Source organism: Alnus glutinosa, chromosome 4 (assembly GCF_958979055.1).
Source record: "Alnus glutinosa chromosome 4, dhAlnGlut1.1, whole genome shotgun sequence".
Lineage (NCBI taxonomy): Eukaryota > Viridiplantae > Streptophyta > Magnoliopsida > Fagales > Betulaceae > Alnus > Alnus glutinosa.
This window is the reverse complement of record NC_084889.1, coordinates 11,203,245-11,225,243: the sequence shown is the minus strand read 5'-3', so window position 1 is coordinate 11,225,243 and position 21,999 is coordinate 11,203,245. Positions and strand designations below refer to the sequence as shown.

Here is a 21,999-nt window from a genome sequence, read left to right as displayed (position 1 = left end):
TGGGTGTAGCCAAACTACCCCATAACTCTCGTGAGTTGTTCAGCCACTCCAAGAGCCAAACCCTAAGATGATTTTTTTTATTTTTTTCTTTATTTCTTATTTATATATATATATATATATATATATATATATATATATATATATATATATATATATATATATATATATATATAATAATTTTAGTTTTCTAGTTTTTTTTTTTTTTTGGATATTTTTAACAAGCCGTAGTGGCACGTGTTAATTTTTGAAGTGTATTGACGTGAACTTTTGTCAATTTATAGACAAATGTACTAGCTTCATTTTTTATTTTTTTTTAAGAAAAATGATGAATATTATTGATAAAGCTAGTCTTCTTAGTACACAATCCTGAATAAATGGACATTCCTCTATTCAGATTTTATCTAGCATTTGTGACAAAACAACTTTGGCCAAACAATGAGCCACATTATTAGCTTCCCTTGGTACCAGCTTCATTTTCAGTCTCATAGATACAAATTAAAATTTAAATAGATGAAAATAAAATTGTTGAATCAAACTGATAAAAATGTATTTGCCATGAAATTTATGCAGTAAATTATAATTAAATTCAAATTTTAATAAATCAAACACCCAAATTGTTAGTAACACTAGACTGGATTCGATGGGGTAGCTATTCCATTTTTTATCTATTCCTCCCGGCCAAACGTGTCTTAGGCTTGGTTGGAAACAAACAGCAATCGGGCCGAGCGGAGGCGTTGGGTGGAGACTGGAGAGCGAGAAAAGCATAGAGAAGAGCGAGGAGAAGCTTCTGGAAGGGAAGAGATGTCGACGATATACGTGTTGGAGCCACCGACGAAGGGCAAGGTGGTGTTGAATACCACGCACGGGCCGCTGGACATCGAGCTGTGGCCCAAAGAGGCCCCGAAGGCCGTCCGCAACTTCGTCCAGCTCTGCCTCGAAGGCTACTACCAGAACACCATCTTCCACCGCATCATCAAGGGCTTCCTCGTTCAGGCTGGCGATCCCACCGGTACTGGCAACGGTACGTACTCCCTCCCAATTCAGGTTTTCTGCGGCCTCTAAAGATCAGAGAATACGTTCTAAATTAAGTTTTATCCCCTTACAGTTTCTGTCTATAGAACATAGATTTGAATACCAATTGTTACGGAAAAATATAAATAAATTAAGCTCTTCAGATTTGTTCAATTTCGGAAAAAGTCATTTGGGATAGATTAAATTCGTCAATTCTTACAATACACCACCAGCTGTAGAGTATAGTGGACATTGTAATGTTCAGTGCTGTTTATGGACATCAGTGCTTGTCAAAATTTCCAGGTGGTGAATCTATTTATGGGGGTGCTTTTGCCGACGAGTTTCATTCGCGATTAAGGTTCAAACACAGGGGCTTGGTTGCGTGTGCTAATGCTGGCTCACCAAATTCGAATGGGAGTCAGTTCTTTATATCGTTGGACCACTGCGAGTGGCTTGACCGGAAGAATACTATTTTTGGGAAGGTGATTATGACTTCATTTCACAAACCCTTTGCCAGACATTTTGAATATTCATGGATGAATTTTTGAACTCGTTCATGGGTTTCAGGTGACTGGGGATTCGATATATAATCTTACGAGATTGGGTGAGATTGAAGCTGATAAGAATGACCGGCCATTGGATCCACCCAAGATTATCTCAGTTGAGGTAGGTCGTAGACAAACAATGCGTTGATCTTGGTATTACTTGTCCTTATCTTTCGGTGTTTGAAACTGTCTATGTTTTTCTTATGCTTTCCTGCCGGCGTCTGCTTCCATGATGTACTCTTTTCTTTGCTCATTTAGTTATAAACTTATTGTGTGTATAGAGAGTTTGATGAGCCAGCATTCTTCTTAAAATCCCTGCTTTAGGTGTTATGGAACCCTTTTGATGATATTGTTCCAAGAGCAACTCAAAAGGCTTTGATCAAATCCACAACTGATACTGACAAGAAAGATACAAAGACAAAGGCTGTGAAGTGAGTTTTTTTCTCTGACCCAGTGTAATTCTATCTTCTGTGTATGGAATACAAAGATTTACATGTTGAATTGTGCTATCACTTTTCTTGCCTGATTATGCACATATTATATATCAATAATGCAGAAAGCTGAACTTGCTTTCATTTGGAGAAGAAGCTGAAGAAGAGGAGAAAGAATTGGTGGCTGTAAAGCAAAAGATCAAGAGCAGTCATGATGTATTGGATGATCCTCGTCTTTTAAAGGTAGAAATTCCAAGTAATGAATTGGTAAAGATCCACTATCTGTTTTTAGAAGCTGGATTCAATCTGAGGTTACCTGCTATGGAGTTTTCAGTTATTTGAAATTTTCATCTGTGTCATTCTTATCAAAAACAAAAGAGAGAAAAAGAAAGAAAAAAAATCGTCATGTATCTGTTTCAGTTGATTTCATTGAGGCTTTGTTTGGCTTAGTGCAAGCACAGTCTTCTTAAACAGTAATTTCACTTGTGAAATTCATACTATTCTGAAAAACAAATGATGAACATTATGCATTATGTCTATACCAAAAACAGTTTGACGATCAACACGACATATCTCTAACAGCGCTTTTTGAATGCAGAACTCTTCTGATGTCAAAACAGCAAGGGATGTGCAGTTATCTGTAAGAGAAGCTCTAAGCTCAAAGAAAGATGAGTCACAGAAAGATTCAGAAGCTGAATTTTCTAATTCCCTTGATTATAGTGATGATGATGAGGCCAACTTTGATGAACGAATGCGTCTACAAATACTCAGAAGACGGAAGGAGTTGGCAGATATCCCATCTAAGCCAAAATTGCGCAATGGTATCTTAATCATCTTAGTAACTCAGTAAATTTTCCAAACTGTGGATGCTTGCATAGCAGTCTTTTTTTATTTATTCAACATGGAAATGTATATGAAAGCATACCTTGTACTTGTGGTTCCATCATCATAGGCATCGAGCTGTCATACTTCTTCTAAAAAGATCTCAAAGAATTTCAATGAGTCGAAATACAGTAGAGTAAACCTTGCATAAGAAAGCTAACTTGCTGCCTAGCGAATATACATATAAAAAAAAAAAAAAAATGGCTAGTTTACCTTTTGCATGGTTGTTAAAATTAAATACCTCCCTATCTTCAAAAGTATTTTCTCCTTGTGATAATGAAAACCAGCGTGGAAAACTCCTGTTGTTGCAAAATTGTACACACACAGCAAAGTATATTGAAATGGCAAGCTTTTTAAAAATATTATATTTTCCTACAATTGTGGTTTAGATATATGTAAACTGGAGATGCATGTCAACAAATAATTTGTCTTGTTTTGCTATTTTACTATTTTACTATTTTACTATTCTTGATGTAGAAGAGGCGGGGCCCCAAGTACATGGGAGATGTAGAAGAGGGTCTTGTAAGAGATCACTATCTAGATTTTAAATGATCCAAGAAAATGCTTAAAAAAGAAGAAACAAAATATCTTGGTTGGTGGCCAATTAGCTTCTTCACTGGAATCACTACCTATGCACATTGCACGATAAAGCCATTTAGAAATCAAAATACATTAGTCAAAAATTGATTGTGGGAGTTTCAACCAACAAATGTAACAACTATGCTTAGTGAAGGGGGGATATTTGTCAACATCAAAACCTTGAAAATGACATTGTTATTTAGTGATGTAAGTTAAATAGGTTTGATATCTATTGCCATTGTCTTTTGCTCCCTCCTTCCTTTTCCAAATTATTTTTTGTTCTTCATAATGGCCTTAATTACTGACACAAGTTGCCTTATTATCTGTACATGCAGGGAATTCTAATCCAAAACGCAAAGAAATATCTACATCAAGGTAGACTGTATATGTATTTTTATATATATGTTAGCTATTCCCCAAGGTGCTTGGCTGCAATTTGCATGTGCACATTTATTTACATTGTTAAATTAACATAGACAGGGGAAGCAATAAGGTTTTCAACAAGGTTTGCATGGACATAGTTTGGTACGGAGCTTCAGTTGCATGTCTAAGATCTTTGATTTGAACATGTCATATCTGAAAGTGAAGGCATCGTCAATCTGGTGGCATCCGCCAAAAGAAAAACAAACTGAGAAGTAAGAGGACTCTATGGGACAAGTAGATTTAATGTTGCTTGGAAGAACAAAAATTACAGAAAAGAGCACATTCACCAAGCCATATATGGCTGTTAAAGTCTTAAATATTAAGCAGCAAGCCGCATTTTTAATTTTAATCTCGTTATTAGGTGGATATGTGAATGGAATGAAAGATCCATTACAAATACATCCCCTCTTGGTGTCAATTGAACTCTTAAAACATGATATGTAGAAAAATTCACTTCTTACTTATCAAAAAAAAATGTAGGAAAATTCACTGCAAGGCATAGATTTTTCTTGCTAGATGGTACCTTTCTGTACTTATTAAAGACCCATTTCATATTCTTAGTTGCATGAATGATGATAAATTATCGATTCAGGAAATAGAAGTTTGCAGGAGTGTGTAATATGTGACAGTCAATCACTAACTGCTGATAGGGGCTAAGAGAGGTTGCCTCTTGATTAGTCATCAAGGTTCAATTGCCAGGGTGGGGGAATGGTGTAATTCTTTGCTTGTATAGTAGGAGTGGACATAAAGTCCTTTTCTTTTCAGCAAAGAAACTCCCTTTCAGCATTATAATTTCTAGGAAAGGCCTAAACCATTTGTTCGTTTCTTTATTTCTTTTTTTTCTTTGCATACCACACAGTGCTGACATAGGGTCCTGTGGATACTATGTTGCACAAATGACAGCAAACAATTAGATATGATGCTTGCTTCATATGCATGCAGCTAACCTGCAAGCCTGCCATATTATTGTCTTTTGAAAAATTCAATCAACAAAAGCAAACTGCATTAGTACTTGTCAAATGAGTCATTGAAAGATGAAAACCTCCTCCTCTTGGCCCTTATCCTATATTTTCTACAACTTTGTGGACAAGATAAAAGTTTTCGAATATGTTTAATTTTGAAATATAATTTCATTTTCTTCTCACCAGGCCTAACACTGAAAGCATTGATGATGATGATCAACCAAGGATAGAAAAGCTGTCTTTGAAGAAAAAGGGAATCGGATCAGAAGCCAGAGCAGAACGAATGGCTAATACGGATTCGGACTTACAGCTGTTGGGTGAAGCTGAACGAGGAAGGCAGTTGCAAAAACAGAAAAGGCGCAGAATGCAAGGACGTGAAGATGAAGTAAGTTATGAGTTAGTGGTTCTTATTTATTTCGTCTCTCTTATCTCATCTTATTCCCTAGGTCCTTCCCTTTTGGCAAAAGCAAGTGGACCATTGGAATATGTAAGTGATAGGAAATAATGACCTACAAATGACTAATAGAGACAAAACCACTAATCAAATATTGCCTATAGTGCTCAAACTTGGAATCAAGTGTGAGAAACGTCTTCTAAAAAGTTTGCATGTGAAGGGAAAGAGGCTGGAAATTTCAAGGAAACCCAAATAATGATTTGGATGTCACTAAGATGTCATCAACATTTAGACTAATACCATTCTGTTTCACGCTTGGAGAGCATATCACTTTATGTCTGAGACATTTCCCCTAGGAAACGCATGCCATCAATGGATGAACGAGTTGTTAAATTTAAATTTGAACCCCCTTTTTTTTTTTTTTATCCCAAGTCTTTGGAAATTAGAAAATAGAAATAAACTTGCCATATTTGAGCACGCTGTTTGATTTCTGAGATCATGGAAGAAGGAAAAGAAATATTGAATGTTAGGACAATCATTCATAACATTAATAATTTCGGGTTACAAATTTTTTCCTTGTACTCTTAGGAGCTATATGAACTGTAACATATTTTCTGTTGACCATAGTTTACTTTTATTAAATTGTGGAATTTAACCTCTGGCTGTGATTTAGAAAAAGAGTAAAGGAAAGTGGGGAAAGATGGAGGGGCTGGGTCAGAAATATCTTCTTATATGGAATTTGGGACTGTGTTCTCTGCATCTATAGGACTCAGAAAACTTTAACTTGTGTAATTCTTTATATTCCCCTTATGTAGTTATATGTTTACATAATTTTCTAACTGGTTTCTTGTTTTGTCACTATTAGGTTCTAGCAAAACTTGAGAAGTTTAAGGTCACCATGTCTGGAAAACCCATGGTCTCAGGTAGTGGATCTGGAGATGGCAATGATGAATTATCTGACTGGAAAGCAGTTAGATTGAAGTTTGGTCCTGAACCTGGCAAGGTAAGCTTACTATTTATATGCCATCTCCATTGTGAATTCTTTTCAACTGTTCAAAGGGTTTCAGAAACCATGTAGAAAAAATGAGATCATTCCATTTCTTTGTCAATAGCATTTGAGCACCTATCTTGTGGAGGCATTCCAAAAAACATGGTCTCAGATTAGAAACAATACAGAGTCTGAGCATGGAAGTAATTATTGAAATTAGGTTGTGTTTGTTTTGGTAAGACATTTTTTAGAAAATATTTTCTTCATTTTTTGGTGTTTGGTACATACAAAAAATACTAGTCAAAAGAAAATAATTTCCTAGTTAATAGCAAATTTGCCACTACAGGGAGGAAAATGCTTACGCCTCTGAAGAAGCATAAGCCATTTTCCGAAACTTGTCTCCCCCTCTCTCCCCCATCGCCCTCTCCCTAAGTTGTAGCACCATCCATCCTCGTAGAGGAACCTAATTGTCCCTACCCCCAGCACCACCATCCTCCGCCTCTCGGCGGCCATCCCCCTACCCTGTCATGTTAGGTCCCAGTCAGAGTGTATGGAATACAACAAAAATAAACTACTTCGGGTGGGAGTAACCACAATACAAATCTCCACTTGGGGCTGGAGGAATACCACAATACAAACACAAACTTTCTTCACCTTTCCCGTATTCTAATAACACACATATTATAAATGTACTAATAACAGTTATTAATATTGTTACTTATAATTAAAAAAAAGAAAAAAAGAAAAGAAAGTTGCTAATATTGTTGCTGACGGTTACAACTACTTGCAGTACAATATAACTTCTATTAACCCACTAACACCAACTCCCCTCAACCTCCACATGATCCTATAATTTGCCTCCCCTTCAGAAAAAAAAACTCGTGCTCTAGTTTTGAAAAATACATGAATTTTCTCCACCATTTTTTTTTTAATTCCTAAGCCACAAATGCAATGAATTCTCTTAAAGCCACGATGACTACCATAGGAAGTGAAGTCCTTGGTAGCAATCCCACGTTCAAGAACATGCTGCACCGCAGGACTACCCTTGTGGGTACTCCCTGCTGGAGGTATACTGTCACCAAGGTTGAGCAAGCAGTCGGCATGCTTTACTCCATGAGGACCAGGTGGGTCCATTGTCACGTCCTTGACGCCTTGTTGCCACACCTCACCTTCTTGGTGTCCTACTGAGTGTGTCCTGGAGTAGCATTTTGGATCATTGAAGTATGAAAATGGCCGTCCCGAGAGCCCTCTCTAGTTCATCAAAAGCTCAATAATTTTTCTTAGGGCGCCTTCCATCAGCTGCATGCGCTCAATGGAGAAGCTGGCACCCGTTTCCAGTTGGTTTAGTTCTTCCCTCACTCCGCTCATGTCGGCTTCAAGTTTTTCTGCTCTTTCCTTTGTCGTAGTCATGCTCTGATACCAATGTTAGGTCCCAATTAGAGTGTATGGAATATAACATAAATAAACTGATAATCTCCACTTAGGGTGTGTGTGGGATTGCGATTTCATTGACAAAAGGTGTGATTTTAACCCAAATTGCAGAATATGAATCATTTGGGAGTTGCGTTTTTAAAAAATTGCGATTTGAAAACACATAAAACTGTTTTTCAAATCGCAGACAAGATGGTACTTTTTTGAAAAGACATAATTTTAAAGTTTAAGTTGCGATTTTCAAGGTCAAACTGCGATTTTGTCAAACGCTTAATTGCATTTTCAAAAATCAATTTTTCAAATCGCACATTTTAAAATCGCTATTTTTAAATCGCACTTTTTGAAATCGCAAATCCAAACGGACACTTAAGGCTGGAGAGTACCACAATACAAATACAAACTTTCTTCACCACTCCCCTATCAAATAACATATATATATATATATGACTAATTCTAATGTCATATAAGTGTCCATCAAGTGTCCAAAAAAAAATGATATGGCTTCTAAAAGCCACTTCATTTTTTTATGGACACTTATATGACATTTAGAATTACTCTATATATATATATATACACCCACTATCAACAGTTACTAACACTAAGATATCCCACTAACATTATAACTTTTACTAACCCACTACTTGCAGTACAATATAACTTCTATGAACCCACTAACACTATCCTCAACCTCCTCCATATGATCCTATCACCCAACCTTCCTCCTACGGTGACCTCCACTCCCGCAATGAAACATCATTATCCTCAACCCTGGTGCCACCCTTTTCTGACTGTAGCCTGCCATCCTCCCTGCTCCATCGTAACCCCCTACCCCTCATGATTGCCCCTGTTGGCTGTGGTATTTGGCGTCGTTTGATCATTTTGAGTTGTTTCAGGTTGGTTTTCATTTACAGTGGGCAAATATTTTCGTACCGACCAAACAATTGAAAATCGATGATTTTCTTCAAAAAATGTTTTCCCTTAGAAACCATTTTACGCAAACCTTAGATAACTTCAGCGGATTTTAAAGTGGTTGATTACTTGTAGTTAGCAAAATAGACCCTTCCCCAACTTGAAAGATGTTTGGCACGGTTTGATTTTTGTTCTTAGTTGGCAAATTACCCCCTTAATTACCAAGCGGTTCAATTTTTTGGTGAACCATTTTATGCAGGACCGCATGTCTCGCAGTAATGACCCGAATGACTACGTAGTGCATGACCCTCTTTTGGAGAAGGGAAAAGAGAAGTTCAACCGGATGGTAGCCAAGCAAAAGCGACGAGACCGGGAATGGGCTGGCAGATCTCTTACTTGATCTCATATTTTCCGACTACGCAGGCTTGTGAATATTTTAGACTGATGGAGGTGACGAGGCAGTTTGACTTTGTTATGTAATTTGAGTGCTACAAGGTTGTACAGATTTTTTTAGTCATGCGGGAAAAGATCAGGGAAGCTTCCGATGCACTGATGCCTATCTCGTATAGTTTCATTTTTATTTTTTTTTATCTTAGGAGACAGGGAGAACCACACCCCCCTCCCCCAAAAAAAAAAAAAATGCAAGCTTGTGCCACGTCCCTCGTTTTCTCTGGTATTGATCACCTTATTCTTCAGGCAATTTTTAAAAATATATGCATTTAATTTTGTTTTTTATGTTTTTGTTTTTGTTTTGAAAGATAATTAAGAGCAGGCAAAATTGAAGGACTGGGATCTTCTCAATTTTATCAATTTCATGGTTAAGATTTAAAGTTTGTGCATATAATGGTGTTTTCATATTTATTAAAAAATTAAAATTAAAAGATTGGTTTACATTGACTTTATATTGTTAGATGTACGAACTTTAAATTTTGATTAGAAAATAAATTTTAGTCATTTCATTTGAATGAAGAGGATACTATTAAGATAGGAAGGCCTGGCTTGCAATTAGATTTTGTTCTGGCGGTGTGAATGTATTTGGATTTTGGCCAACCCCACAAATGTAAGAATTGCGTAACAATTTTGGCCAACACGACAATGCAAAGTCAACATCTTATACGATTAAGATAGATCATCATGATTGATGTGTGTTACAATCTTATCCAATGGAATGTGTTAACATAATGTTTTAAACTACAAGGTTTATCGTCTAAGTTGATGGTCTCACTATATATCATAGTCAATGTAATTTAAGGATCATTTACATGCATATGGTAAAAGACAGTCATATGTGTATAAAAGCATGGAAATAGATTATATGTCCAATTCTTAATAAATATATTAGTGAACAAACAGCTTTATTTATATCAAATCAAAATGTCTTACAGAAATAACTGGGATTTATGGCACTATCCCTAACATAATCAAGATATTGAACTACAGTGATTAAAAAAAATCCAATGGAGCTAAAATGGGAACTAGCTAAACTATAGCAAAAAAATGGGGTTTAACGAGCTCATTAAATATGCTTTTAAGACAAAGAGATCCTTCAAACTGGGTTAGAATAACTTCTTTCAACTTAATCTATAAAAATGTCATGTGTCTATTTTGTATATAAAAAACGTGTTTATAAAATATCAAGAATAAAGTAAGAAGCGACATGTTTTTTAAATAAAATTTATTTTAACTTTGTCCGTACTATTTAAAAATTATATATTTTTCACATGAAACACGTGGCATTTTTACGAACCGGATTAGAATAAGTTTCAACAACCTAATTTAGAAGAAAATAATGTCCATGCTCTAACGGAGCTGAGGAGTTGGTGTCGTGGCAGTTTGACTTTTGTTATGTTGAAGAGATTTTTGAGCGATGCGGGAAAATTGGAAGGCCTGGCCCAAGCAAGCGTGAATCTTGGCCAACCCCACGAAATTAAGAAATTGCGTTTGGGTTGACCTACGAATTGATGTTTGAGGGTTAGAGCACAAGAGCATTTCTCTTTCTGTGTTTGTGTTTGTCTTTGACAACAAGGATTAATTTTGTTTGGACCTTTTGCAATTTTTTTTATTATTATTATTATGAATAAAGGAATTATTGTGTCAGCGTGACAACGCATCCTGACCAACACCATCCCAGGAGAAGCACATGGTCCATGTTGACTGCCAACTTGTCAATAGTTGTCATACTTGTGAAGACCTTAACACCTTTGGGCTTCTCCATGCACAAAAGGCTTTTGATTTCGCTATGACAACTTGAATCACTTGATGCTTTTTGGCCGACCTAAAAGAAGTTGAAAAGTAGCTCATCCAATTTTTATTTTATTTTATTTTTTTAAAAAAAAAAAAATAAAGTGTTTCAAATAACTAGAAGACAAGCGGTTTGAACGTAATTGGACAAGGATTCAAGAAAATATAAATTCTTAAATTACGAGAATTTAATGCAGATTTTTTTTTTTTTTTAATATAACGGCATAGAAAAATAGGGTTAAATACACCTCTAATTCTTAAATTTTAAAAACTTTATTTTTTAGTCTCTAAATTTCAATTCGCATCACAAATGATACTTCAGTTTTGAAAAATGACCGAATTAATACCTCAGTCAAGTTTTTTATCCAAAAACTAATGACGCGCCACATGTGGCACTATATAAAAAAATTAAAAATATTTAAAAATTAAAAAAAAATTGAAAAAAAAAAAAAAAACAAGGGGGTGGCTCCTTGGCCACCATGGAGGTGGTCCAGCCACCCCCAAGGACCAAAAACGATCATGAATTTTTTTATTTTTTATTTTTTTTCAAGGGGTGGTTCGGGCACCCTAGACCAGCCAAGGGGATGGCCGAGCCACCCCCTTGTTTTTTTTGTTTTTTCAATTTTTAATTATTTTTTATATTGTGCCACTTGTCAACCTCAGATGTTGACACGTGGTAGACCATTAGTTTTTTGACTGAAAACTTAACTGAGGTACTAATTCAGTCATTTCCCAAAACTGAAGTATCATTAGTGATGGGAATTAAAACTCATGAATTAAAAAATAAAGTTAATCAAAACTCAGGGGTTAAAAAGGTGTTTAACCCTAAAATATAATATATATTAAAAAGGTGACACGTTACTAATGAGAATTGAGTATATTTTCATCAAGTTCTTGCGTTTAATATTGTAGAAAAGCTTTTAAAAAAAAAAAAAAAACTGTATTTTTTTATGCCTCAACAACCTGCCACTTTTTAATCAGTATCATTTTATAATCCGTTCGATGCAAGAAACGACAGACAGATTTTTTTAAAAAAAAAAAAGCATAGTACATTCAGATCCTACATAATTTTTGTCGTATATGGGCTAAACATATGGTAGAGATGGTCTAATAAGCCTCGTTTCATTGAATTGGTGATCTATCTTGAAACCCAAATTGCAGTATTGCACGTTTTTCTTTCATTCGAATTGACACGGACGTACAACTCAATTTTTGTTGTGTAACTTTGTCGATGGACCCAGTCTCTTGGGGGTCAATTCGAGACGTACCAACCAAATTGCTTATTTAAATATATATATATATATATATTTGTAGCTCAATTCCGAGTTTATTTTTGGCTTTTGTAACACGTTAACAACTTTGAAGTGGTACAACATTGCAGGCTAAAGGAATTTACCAAGAAAACTGGTAAAAAATCTATTGGGGAAATCGAAATCAATGGGTGAAGGATATCCACCCATGCCAGCACATGCTTCATCCTTTTCTCTCGAGACTTGGATATGAACGGGCTTCATCAATGGGATTTTCTGCTGCTTTCTTTTCTCCTCAATCCTCATTCTTTCTTTCTGTTTTTTTACCGTCCTTTGTTGACTTTTTCTTTTTCTTTCTTTTTTATAAGTTTTTTTTTTTTTTTTTTTTTTTTAACTTGCCATGTTTCACGAAGGGTCAAAAAAGTAGCCTATATTGTTGAATTTTGTAACCTCGAGGAAGGGGCCGTGTAAGGGAGTATCACGACTCACGAGCGTCCTCCCTTGCCTTTTATTAAATGCTCTCAAATTATTTTTTTAAATTCGAGAAAATTAAAAGTTGTGATTGGAAAAAATTATTTATGAAATTTATTTAACCGAATAAATAGTTGGATAGTCTAAATTTTATCTGGCCAAGTAAATTTTATAAGTTGTCTCTCACAATTACCTTTTTAAATACTCTCAAGTTTAGACAAATAATTTGAAATAATCTTAATCCATAATTTTGATCATTCCAAAAATGCTATTAGTTGATTATTATGACAAAAGTAAAAATTAATCCTTAATTTTTTTTTAGAAGTCTTTATTAATTTAAAATCTGATTTTTACTATCTTGGAGTAGTGTATTTGACAAAATATTTTTGGTTTTGATTTTTTTTTTTAATAGTAATAAAAATTGATTGTTGTGATACATATGTAAAAATAGTTCCTTTTTTTTTTTTTTTTTTTTTTAATGATCGGAATAACGAGCCTACCCCTCTCTCTCCCCAAGGCGATTTTTTCCTCTTTTCAGAAAAAAAACCTCTTTTAAGTGTGAAAATGGAGGAGGGGAGCCTTCCGTTTCCCTCCTCCCCAGTAGGTTGTGGTAGATTTGTTGTTTATAAATAATTTTCCTTCTCCTTTTGGGGGTTGTCGACAACTGAAGGGTTTTTTTTGTCTCGACCTGATCAGGGATGGAGATGTGGTTTTTCGTTTGGTAGGGTGTAAAGACGGGTTTTTTCTCCCGATTCGTGGCGCACGGTGTATGATTTCTACAAGGAGTTCGGGATCAACCGTTGCTGTTTTGTATGGCCACGCCAGTGATGAAATCATTTTGATCTGAGATTTTGGTTTCTTCCATGGATATTCCGACTTGAGAATTTTGATTTTGAATAGGAGGTTTTGATCTGCTGCTGCTGGTTTGGATGGCCATGTTGGAGACGAAATCTCTCGCTCTGTTTGTTTTTTCGTGGTTGTTTGCAGCAGTGCCGGTCTAGGGATTTCCTCTTAAACGACGATTTAGAGCGAAAGGGGTTTCGGCGTTTTTGATTCATCGGTTTCAGCAATGCTGTAACGATGATTCAGGTGCTATTTTCGGGTGTGTCTTTAGGGGTAATCAGGGCGATCTTCCTAGAGCGGTTTCCGGATTTTCTGGAGTCTGCAAACCGTCGAGCAAAATGGGGAAGTGGAGGAAATGGTACAGCTTGTGCATTTGTAGTTTTTTCTTTTTCTTTGTTTGTGTTTGGTTGTTGTTAATGCGGCTGCTGTGTTGTTTGTTTAAGATCAAAACCTGGTCTACAAAAGCCCTCTCCTAGATCTAGCAGAGATATATGTTAACATAGAGGTATCTTTCTGTTTGTCTAGGTTTTTGAGAAGCTGTATTTTGTTATGGTCTTCGTCTATTTGACCTGGGTAGAGGAAACTCTCACCGCAGTATCTCTGACTTGGTGTATTAGGGATTCTTTGTAACCCTGCACATTTGATCAGTTTGATCTCTTTTAATATATTGAAAGGGATTTCTTCACAAAAATAAAAGGGTTCTATTTTTTTTTTTTTTTTTTTGGTTAAAAAAACAGATGAAAATAGTTTCATTTTATTTTTATAAGCTTGCTATCTTTACAATAAAACCTTATAATAGCCTAAATGTATTGTTTTAATTAATAAAGTATGGACAAAAATTTTCTACAAACCGATTTGTAAGAAATTTCATACAAACCATATCTAAGATTGACCTATGTCCAATGACATGTGAGAAGCACACGTTGTTTTAACACCGTGTGTTTCTCACATGTTTTTTTTAATAACATTAATAAAAAAAAAAAAATGTGATTCTTACATGCTTAATTAACACACGTTCAGTCTTATACGTGGGTTACAGAAAATTTTCTAAATCTAACTCTAACACTAAAATCAACTCAAGTTAGTTATGAATCTCAATTGGTTTAGCCGTAAATGGTAGAAGGGCTAGAAAACAAAATAAATTTATTTTCCTTTCTCTATCTTAATTACATCATTAAAAAAAGCTAAATATCATTTATTTGTAAGTATTTATAAAGCTGAGAGAAATTTAATTTCTTGGTAATGAGCTATTAGATGGAAAACCCTTTGTATTTTTTTAAAAAAAGAATAAAAGAAGATCATATTCATATCCATCAAACTCCACCAAAAACTAGTCAAAAACTTGCAATTTCCTCGTCTAAATGGAAGAGAAAACATATTCGATCGATGACCATGAAAGTCAAGTCTTCCATATTTTATTCAATCTCCTCTTATATATGTTTGAACACTTAAGGTAAACCATCAAAGATACTCATCGTTAGTCTTTTTTAATTATTATTTCCTTATGCTTCAATTACAATGCATGTGTTGTGTTTTGAGTAATGTTGTACAAACTAGTAAATATGCCAAAAAAAAAAAAAAAAAAGGCTGGGGTGATAAAATTAATTTTCGAGTGATAACACCTTTTTTCTTTCTATTTTCAAAATAAAAATATTAACAAACAACTCAAAACAACTCCGAACAACTTTCACATTTATTTTACATAAAAATATTTTTTTAAAAACCAAAAAACAAAAAATACTAAGGGAACCAATTATATTAAGTGTTTTGTGACAAAAAATTGGTCTGTGTGGTTGGCCTAATTTGCAAATCAATTATTGTGGTATAAAAAATAGTTTAGAGGTTCATGTGGTAGGTGAAAATGACAATTTACTTCCTTGAGTTAATTTCCGTCCACAAGTTAACACAATTTGTTTGGTTGCCATCTCAGGCCCAATAAAAGCGCTACATGTGTCACTCTTTAATAAAAAAAAGAAAATGTAAATATATTAAATATATAAAGCTAAAAAAATAAATTTTTTTTTAAAAAAAAGTGTGGCACGCAGCCGCTCCTCCCTTTATATATATATTCACATTTTTATTGGGTTTGACACTTTGACGTGGTAACCAAACGGATTCTAATGAGTTGTACAGATGAACTGAGTCTAGTGAGTAAATTGTTATTTTTCACCTACTCTACGTGGAATTCTGAATTGTTTTTAATACCACTGAAAATGATTTATAAATTATACCGACAATAAGGACCAATTCTACAATTTTTTTCCTTTTATTTTTAATGAAAAATATTTGAGGTATAAGTAATCATAAATACAACGGTTGAGGAGTTAAGAATTTGGTCAAAAAGGAAAAAGATAACCAGAAGAAAAAGACTCCCAACAAAATTGTCAAAAGTATTTTTATTTTGTGTTGGATGATCCTTTCCCCCGCTCCCCCACAGGCCCCAAGGGTCATATATATGTACCGTTTAATTTGCGTTTTTGCCCATTTCGCTGACCATCCAAATCAGCACATCAACGCCCGCCGGGATTCTAGATACCTAGATCCACTTTCTGGCCCACCCTTCAATTTGGCAACGCTACTCTTTCCGTAAATTGTCTCAGAACCCTCCAAAATAAATAAATAAATTTATTTAATTTTTTTTTAAGTAAAAAAAAAAAAAAAAAAAAAAAAAAAAAAAGTGAATAGGGATATTAGACCCTTCATTCTTCCCAAGTCGGCAATCCATTATAGAGAGCGCAAGTTCTAACTACTTTTTTTTTTTATTATTATTCAAATTATTAGTAATTTGAGCAACATAAATTTTGGATGGTTACACTTTAGGGGTGGAGCAAGCATTTAAGAGGTAAAATTGAAAAAAAAAAAAATTAAGAAGGCAAAACTAAAAAAATAAAAAATTTAAGGGTAAAATTTTAATTTTTTTTTTTTTGGAAAATATGGGGTTGAAGCCCAAACCCTTCCAAGTAATAAGGTGGCTCAGCCCCTAGTCACGATAATGTGAGAGAACTTGTATGAGTAATAGATACTTAAGCCTATATATATTTTTTTTTCTCTTTTTAAAATTAATGCAGCTAAATTATTTGAGCTCACATATATTATTTAAATAGTTAAAAATTTAGACAAAATTACTAGAAAAACTTACATAAAATTTATTTAGATATATAAGGGCTTCTTTGGGTGTGTGATTTTTTTGAATTGCATTATACTATTATTTACTATATTCAAAATTATGAATACAAAAAAATTTATTTTTTTAAAATTATATTTTAATGGTTTAGAGAACCTGAAACAATTTTTTTAAAAAAAAAAAAAAAAAAAAAAAAAAAAAAAAAAAATTTAATAAAATTAAAATTAAAAAAATTAAAAAAATAATAAAATACCTGAGTTACCAAACATGCCTTACGAAACATTGAAAAAACAGACTTGCAAGAATCCAAACCGCGTTATCCCAAGTCACCGTCCATACCTACCGTCAGCACTCAACACCTCCCCACATATACTATTCTTCACACTTCCCCAGAACCGCGTTCACACATGTACAGTTGATTTTTTCCTGCTCCTATGATAACTGGATTTCATTCGGTGGGTTGGTGGTCCATCGCCACTCATGAGCCTGCATTGTCTTTGACGCAATAATTTTTTGGACCGGCTATAAGCCTATAAGATATTAAGATTAGTCAATAATATATAATATTGAGGGAGTTAAAAGAAAAAGAAAAATGTCCAATCCTTTGTCAACAACGATTTTCAACGGGGGAGGGGGATGGGGTGTAAATTAAGGACAATGGAGCGGTGCGCAGATGATAAAAAATAAAAAACGGTAAAGAAAATAATGTAAAAGAACTCGACGACTCGTCTCAAACATCCCCATTTGTCTAATCGCTCAATCTTTAGTTCACACATATAATCATACAGCTGAAAGCCAAAGACTAAGCTTCCTATCTCCTTCGTCATCGTTTTCTCTCGTATTCATCATCGTCTATATGAAACTCCCTGCGGTCCTAACCCCAGAAGACTTGCCCCATCTTTACAGCTTGCTTTACCAAATGAATGATATTACCAACGCGAGGAAGCGGCAGAAGAGGAAAGATGAGGAAGACGGAGACAGTGACGCCGAGAAAGAACCCGACAAGAAGAAAGATTTGAAAGGTATTTTCACCTCCTTGTTGTTGTCTGAGGAGGAAGAAAAGCGCGACCAAGAAGAGCTCGACAGGGCAGCCGAGGAGGAGAAGCTGTTGTTCGAGTCAAACCACAAGAATAAGACAAAAGCCATGGGCGAGTACTACTCCAATTTACAAGACTATTACATCGAAGCCGAGGAAGTGGAGAGGACCAACAGAAAGAAGTCCCGCCTCATGGCCGGTGCGGTGGCAGTGGCCGTCGCGGACTCTGCCTCCGATGGGCTCCAGAAGACCGATAAAACGGAGAAGCGCGGAGGCAACGTTGGTGGTGGTGGAGGTGGGGGGGGTGGACACCGGAGATTGTGGGTCAAGGACAGATCGAAAGCTTGGTGGGACGAGTGCAACAGCCCGGACTATCCCGAGGAAGATTTCAAGAAAGCCTTCAGAATGGGGAGGGCGACGTTCGATATGATTTGCGAGGAGCTCAATTCGGTCATCGCCAAAGAGGACACGACTCTCCGCAACGCGATTCCGGTCACCCAAAGGGTGGCTGTGTGTTTGTGGAGGTTGGCCACCGGTGACCCACTTCGCCTCGTCTCCAAACGCTTCGGCTTGGGCATATCCACTTGCCACAAGCTGGTTCTCGAGGTTTGTTCCGCGATTCGGACGGTGCTAATGCCCAAATACTTGCAGTGGCCGGACGACAACGCGTTGAGGAAGATCAAAGACGAATTCGAATCCATTTCGGGAATACCCAATGTGGTGGGGTCTATGTATACCACGCACATACCCATCATTGCGCCCAAGATTAACGTGGCGGCTTATTTCAACAGGCGCCACACGGAACGGAACCAGAAGACGTCGTACTCGATCACGGTTCAAGGAGTTGTGGACCCAAGAGGGTCGTTCACGGATGTGTGTATTGGTTGGCCTGGTTCGATGCCTGACGATCAGGTGCTTGAGAAATCTGCGCTTCACCAAAGGGCCAGCGGCGGGCTTCTCAAGGGCGTGTGGATTGTCGGGAGTTCAGGGTACCCTTTGATGGATTGGGTTTTGGTGCCTTACACGCATCCCAACCTGACTTGGCCGCAGAATGCGTTCAATGAGAAGATTGGGGAGATCCAGAGGGTCGCCAAGGACGCGTTTGGGAGATTGAAAGGGAGGTGGTCTTGCTTGCAAAAGAGGACCGAGGTCAAACTCCAGGACTTGCCTGTGGTGCTCGGAGCCTGTTGTGTTTTGCACAATATCTGTGAGTTGATGAATGAAGAAATTGACCCGGGGCTGCAGCTTGAGCTTGTCGATGATGAGATGGTCCCCGAGGTTCCTTTGAGATCGGTAAGCTCCATGAAGGCTAGGGATGCCATTGCTCATAATATTTTGCACCATGGAATCGGGGGCACTCGTTTTGTGTAGTGAAAATAGTTGGTGTTTTGCTCATTCATTCTCCTAGTTGTGTTATACAAGTCATTCATCATTATGTTGTACAATATAAGCATATATAGTTTGTCCCTTCCACAAACGGGGATGGTTGTAGTCTTTGTAGGCTTAATTTATACTTGAAACATCACAGATTCACAGACATGTCTTAAACTAGGTTCCATACTTCCAATTACCAAATAAAAGATCTAATGAATAGATTTTAAGCAACTTGGCAATTCTTTTGCGACCCCCATGTATAGCAAGATTATTTTTTTCTTCATATTTTTCCTATATATGGTCTTTTGAGTTTGATGACAATGCTTTTCACTTCTATTTCAAACATATGCAACTTCATGGCTAGCAGATGACTACTTCTTGATGTGATTTGTATTGCATGTTACTGAGCGTAGGTTGGGAAGTAGGAAAATTTCTCCATTTGATCTCGAGTGCCTTGACCTTGTCTTTTGTTCGATGCTGAGTATTTCATGATTTCATTGGTAGATTTGATGCTCGGAGTTTAAAGAGAAGTTCATTTAGCTAGAGGTTGAAATGTTGTTGTTTTTTGCATTAACTTGTACAATATTGGGAAACCAATCTTTGGTAGATTGTTAGAGAACTGGCATGGAAGTTTGAGTTTACGTGTTCCTGACTGTAACAGATGTTTGTAGCATGTTCTTGAACCATATAGTATGATTTCATTTCCCTGCCCTTGGAGAAGTTTGAATTAGTAGGACATCATTCTTGCACTATATATTTTATGTTCTCTGTAGTTTTTTACAACGGTTTAGAATTAATTTCAAGTTTTCAATGAGAAAGAGAGTGAAATTAAGTCTAGACTGTTGATAAAACTATAGAAAATCTCTTTTAAGTTTTTTTAAGGCACTAGGCCAAACCCTAATCAAAATATACCTCTGCTTCTGTGTATTTTTGGAATATAGCGATTGTTCAATTCTGGTTACTTCAATCTCTCTCCCTGCATATCAAGTCAAGATTATTAATGATGACACCCTCAATTGCCTTGTCATTTGGCTGCCTAAAGTAATAGGCAACTTTCCTGTGCCACAACAGAGTGACATTAACCCATAAAAGATGGTGTTTAGTAGGAATTACTTGGCTCTTTTGTTTTTTAGGGGAGCTAAAGTTAAGGGAGGTCATAATAATGTGTGCACTGATCAAAGAATTCACAAACATGTCGCTCTCAATCTCCAATCACCTTCTTATATAGTTTAATTTGTAATTCACCTCCTCAAATTGGTGGCATGTGCCATGCCACAATCTATGAAGTGGAAGGGCCGTGAAGCGACAAGAAGAATCATATATACGTCAATAACGTGGCTTTTACTATAATAATATTGCATCTGAAAAACAATTTGAAAATAATTAGAGTGTTTTGAATAAAAAAAATTCTAAACATGTAAAATTGATTATTTACGCTTACTTCCGGCCAAAAGGTGAATTTTTAAGGTGGGCCGGCTTGATAGATTTTAAGGCCTAAAGGCAACAAGTTTAAATGAGGATTTTTCTTATATCTAAATATTGATTAAATGGTATTTTATTTAAATATTGATATTTTTTATTTTTTAATTAAAAATTTTCAATCTTCTCGCTTTTTGGAATGGGAAATTACTAATTAAATTTTTCTAACATTTCATTTTTAATTGATAATATGGTTAGTTAATGCGATCTGTCTTGTGACATTGTCGATGTTAGGTAGGATTTTATTAATTTTAATTTTAAAAAACTTATTTATGCAAAGGCAATTGTGACAAGAATTGTTAATAAAATGCAATTAGTGATATATGCACTTGGAAAAAAAAAAATTAAGTCTTTTTACGTGATGATTTAATGCCAACTGCAACACTTTCTTTTAAAACTCTGTAGTTTTAAAAATAAATCCAAACCATCAATATCATAGTAGATACCGCTAAGTCCACGCCTGCTCTTGACATGGCGGTAAGAGTTGGTTTTCGAGTGGCTGCCAAAAAATGAGGGAAAGGGTCAAAGCCGGAGGGGAGATTAGGCGAGAATAGAAGTAAACTAAAGGCGCATCTCCCTTAGGGGCGTGACGGGCGTGTCCCCCTCCAACAGTTAAGAGGAAAGTAACCCGTTGGACCCTCTCTATCTCCGTTCTCCCAATCAAAGAATCCCAAGCTGCTGCCCAAGACGACAAAAAGAAGAAAAAAAATCTGGTGTTCCACTTCTTGTGGCTAGAGTGCCTGCTGAGAATGGTGACCAATCTCTGATCCTGACATCAGTGAAAGCTCCAATCGTCCCTGTGATTCACTTTTGATGAATACATGTATAAGAATTCTTTGGTTGTTATGTTCTTTGAAAAGCTCTGGCCAAATTACGCATGAAGCAATCAAGATCCTCCAGGCATTGGGGGTCAATTGAATAGGTGTGAGACGAAGGATGGACATCACCTGACATGTTGTGCTATAAACATGGAGGCGGAGGCCGCCGCGAGCCATGGCCAACCAAATGAAATTGATAGAGAAAAAAGAAATTATGGGCACAAACTCGAGAAGAAAGAAATAGAAGGGAGAATCCGAGAGAGAGAGAGAGTGAGAAGGGGCCTTCACTTGGCCTCCTTTTTATAGGTTCGCAACGCGTGAATCAAAATTTAGTGAAAAATCTAACAAATAGCTGTTTAAATTTCAAAATGAACTTTCAGCCCCTTGTCTCCTACCACTTGTCAGCCTTGTGATCAAGGCACGTCATCCAAAAGGTTGACTCCTCGTTGTCGAGGGACGCGCCATTATCGTTCCACCTAAGAACATTACTAGCAGCTTCCCTACAAGGGATCTGTTCTCTAAATTTTAGGAAAAATTTTAAGAAAGTCAAAAAAACCATCCCACAGCAGCTTCCCTACAATTATCTGTTCCCTATGAAGTGAACAGTGCTTCCCAATGCATTGGGAAGCACTGTTCACATCCCAATCAATTGTTTATTCTAAAAATATAATCTCTCTCTTACTTTATCTCTTTCTTTTCTTACTTTTAATTAAAGTAAAAGTAACAAAATAATACTTTAATGATATAGGGAAAAATGAAGAAGAAGGGAAGGGAAGCTGCTAGGAATGCTCTAACAACACGAAACTGT

At 36.1% G+C, this 21,999-nt stretch overlaps 2 protein-coding genes across 2 annotated transcripts; both read left to right on the top strand.

The window, feature by feature from the left end:
• Positions 1–448: 448 nt before the first annotated feature.
• LOC133866749 (peptidyl-prolyl cis-trans isomerase CYP57) lies at positions 449–9,290 on the top strand. Its single transcript, XM_062303378.1, has 10 exons — positions 449–1,021; positions 1,315–1,493; positions 1,579–1,677; positions 1,881–1,987; positions 2,113–2,230; positions 2,586–2,808; positions 3,784–3,823; positions 5,020–5,218; positions 6,093–6,230; positions 8,815–9,290. The coding sequence occupies exons 1-10, from the start codon at positions 802–804 to the stop codon at positions 8,953–8,955; spliced, it is 1,464 nt and encodes a 487-aa protein (XP_062159362.1). The 5' UTR covers positions 449–801; the 3' UTR covers positions 8,956–9,290.
• A 7,967-nt stretch (positions 9,291–17,257) lies between these two features.
• On the top strand, positions 17,258–19,215 carry LOC133865947 (protein ALP1-like). The gene has a single exon (XM_062302474.1). It carries the CDS (start codon positions 17,341–17,343, stop codon positions 18,889–18,891), a length of 1,551 nt encoding a protein of 516 aa, XP_062158458.1. The 5' UTR covers positions 17,258–17,340; the 3' UTR covers positions 18,892–19,215.
• The last annotated feature ends 2,784 nt before the right edge of the window (positions 19,216–21,999 follow it).

Bases quoted from the DNA above. Each gene is read 5' to 3' on its own strand.
- LOC133866749 (XM_062303378.1), top strand. From the start codon at position 802: ATGTCGACGATATACGTGTTGGAGCCACCGACGAAGGGCAAGGTGGTG. The intron at 2,231-2,585 runs GTAGAAATTCCA...TTTTGAATGCAG, and splicing joins ATGATCCTCGTCTTTTAAAG to AACTCTTCTGATGTCAAAAC. The intron at 6,231-8,814 runs GTAAGCTTACTA...CATTTTATGCAG, and splicing joins TTGGTCCTGAACCTGGCAAG to GACCGCATGTCTCGCAGTAA.
- LOC133865947 (XM_062302474.1), top strand. From the start codon at position 17,341: ATGAAACTCCCTGCGGTCCTAACCCCAGAAGACTTGCCCCATCTTTAC.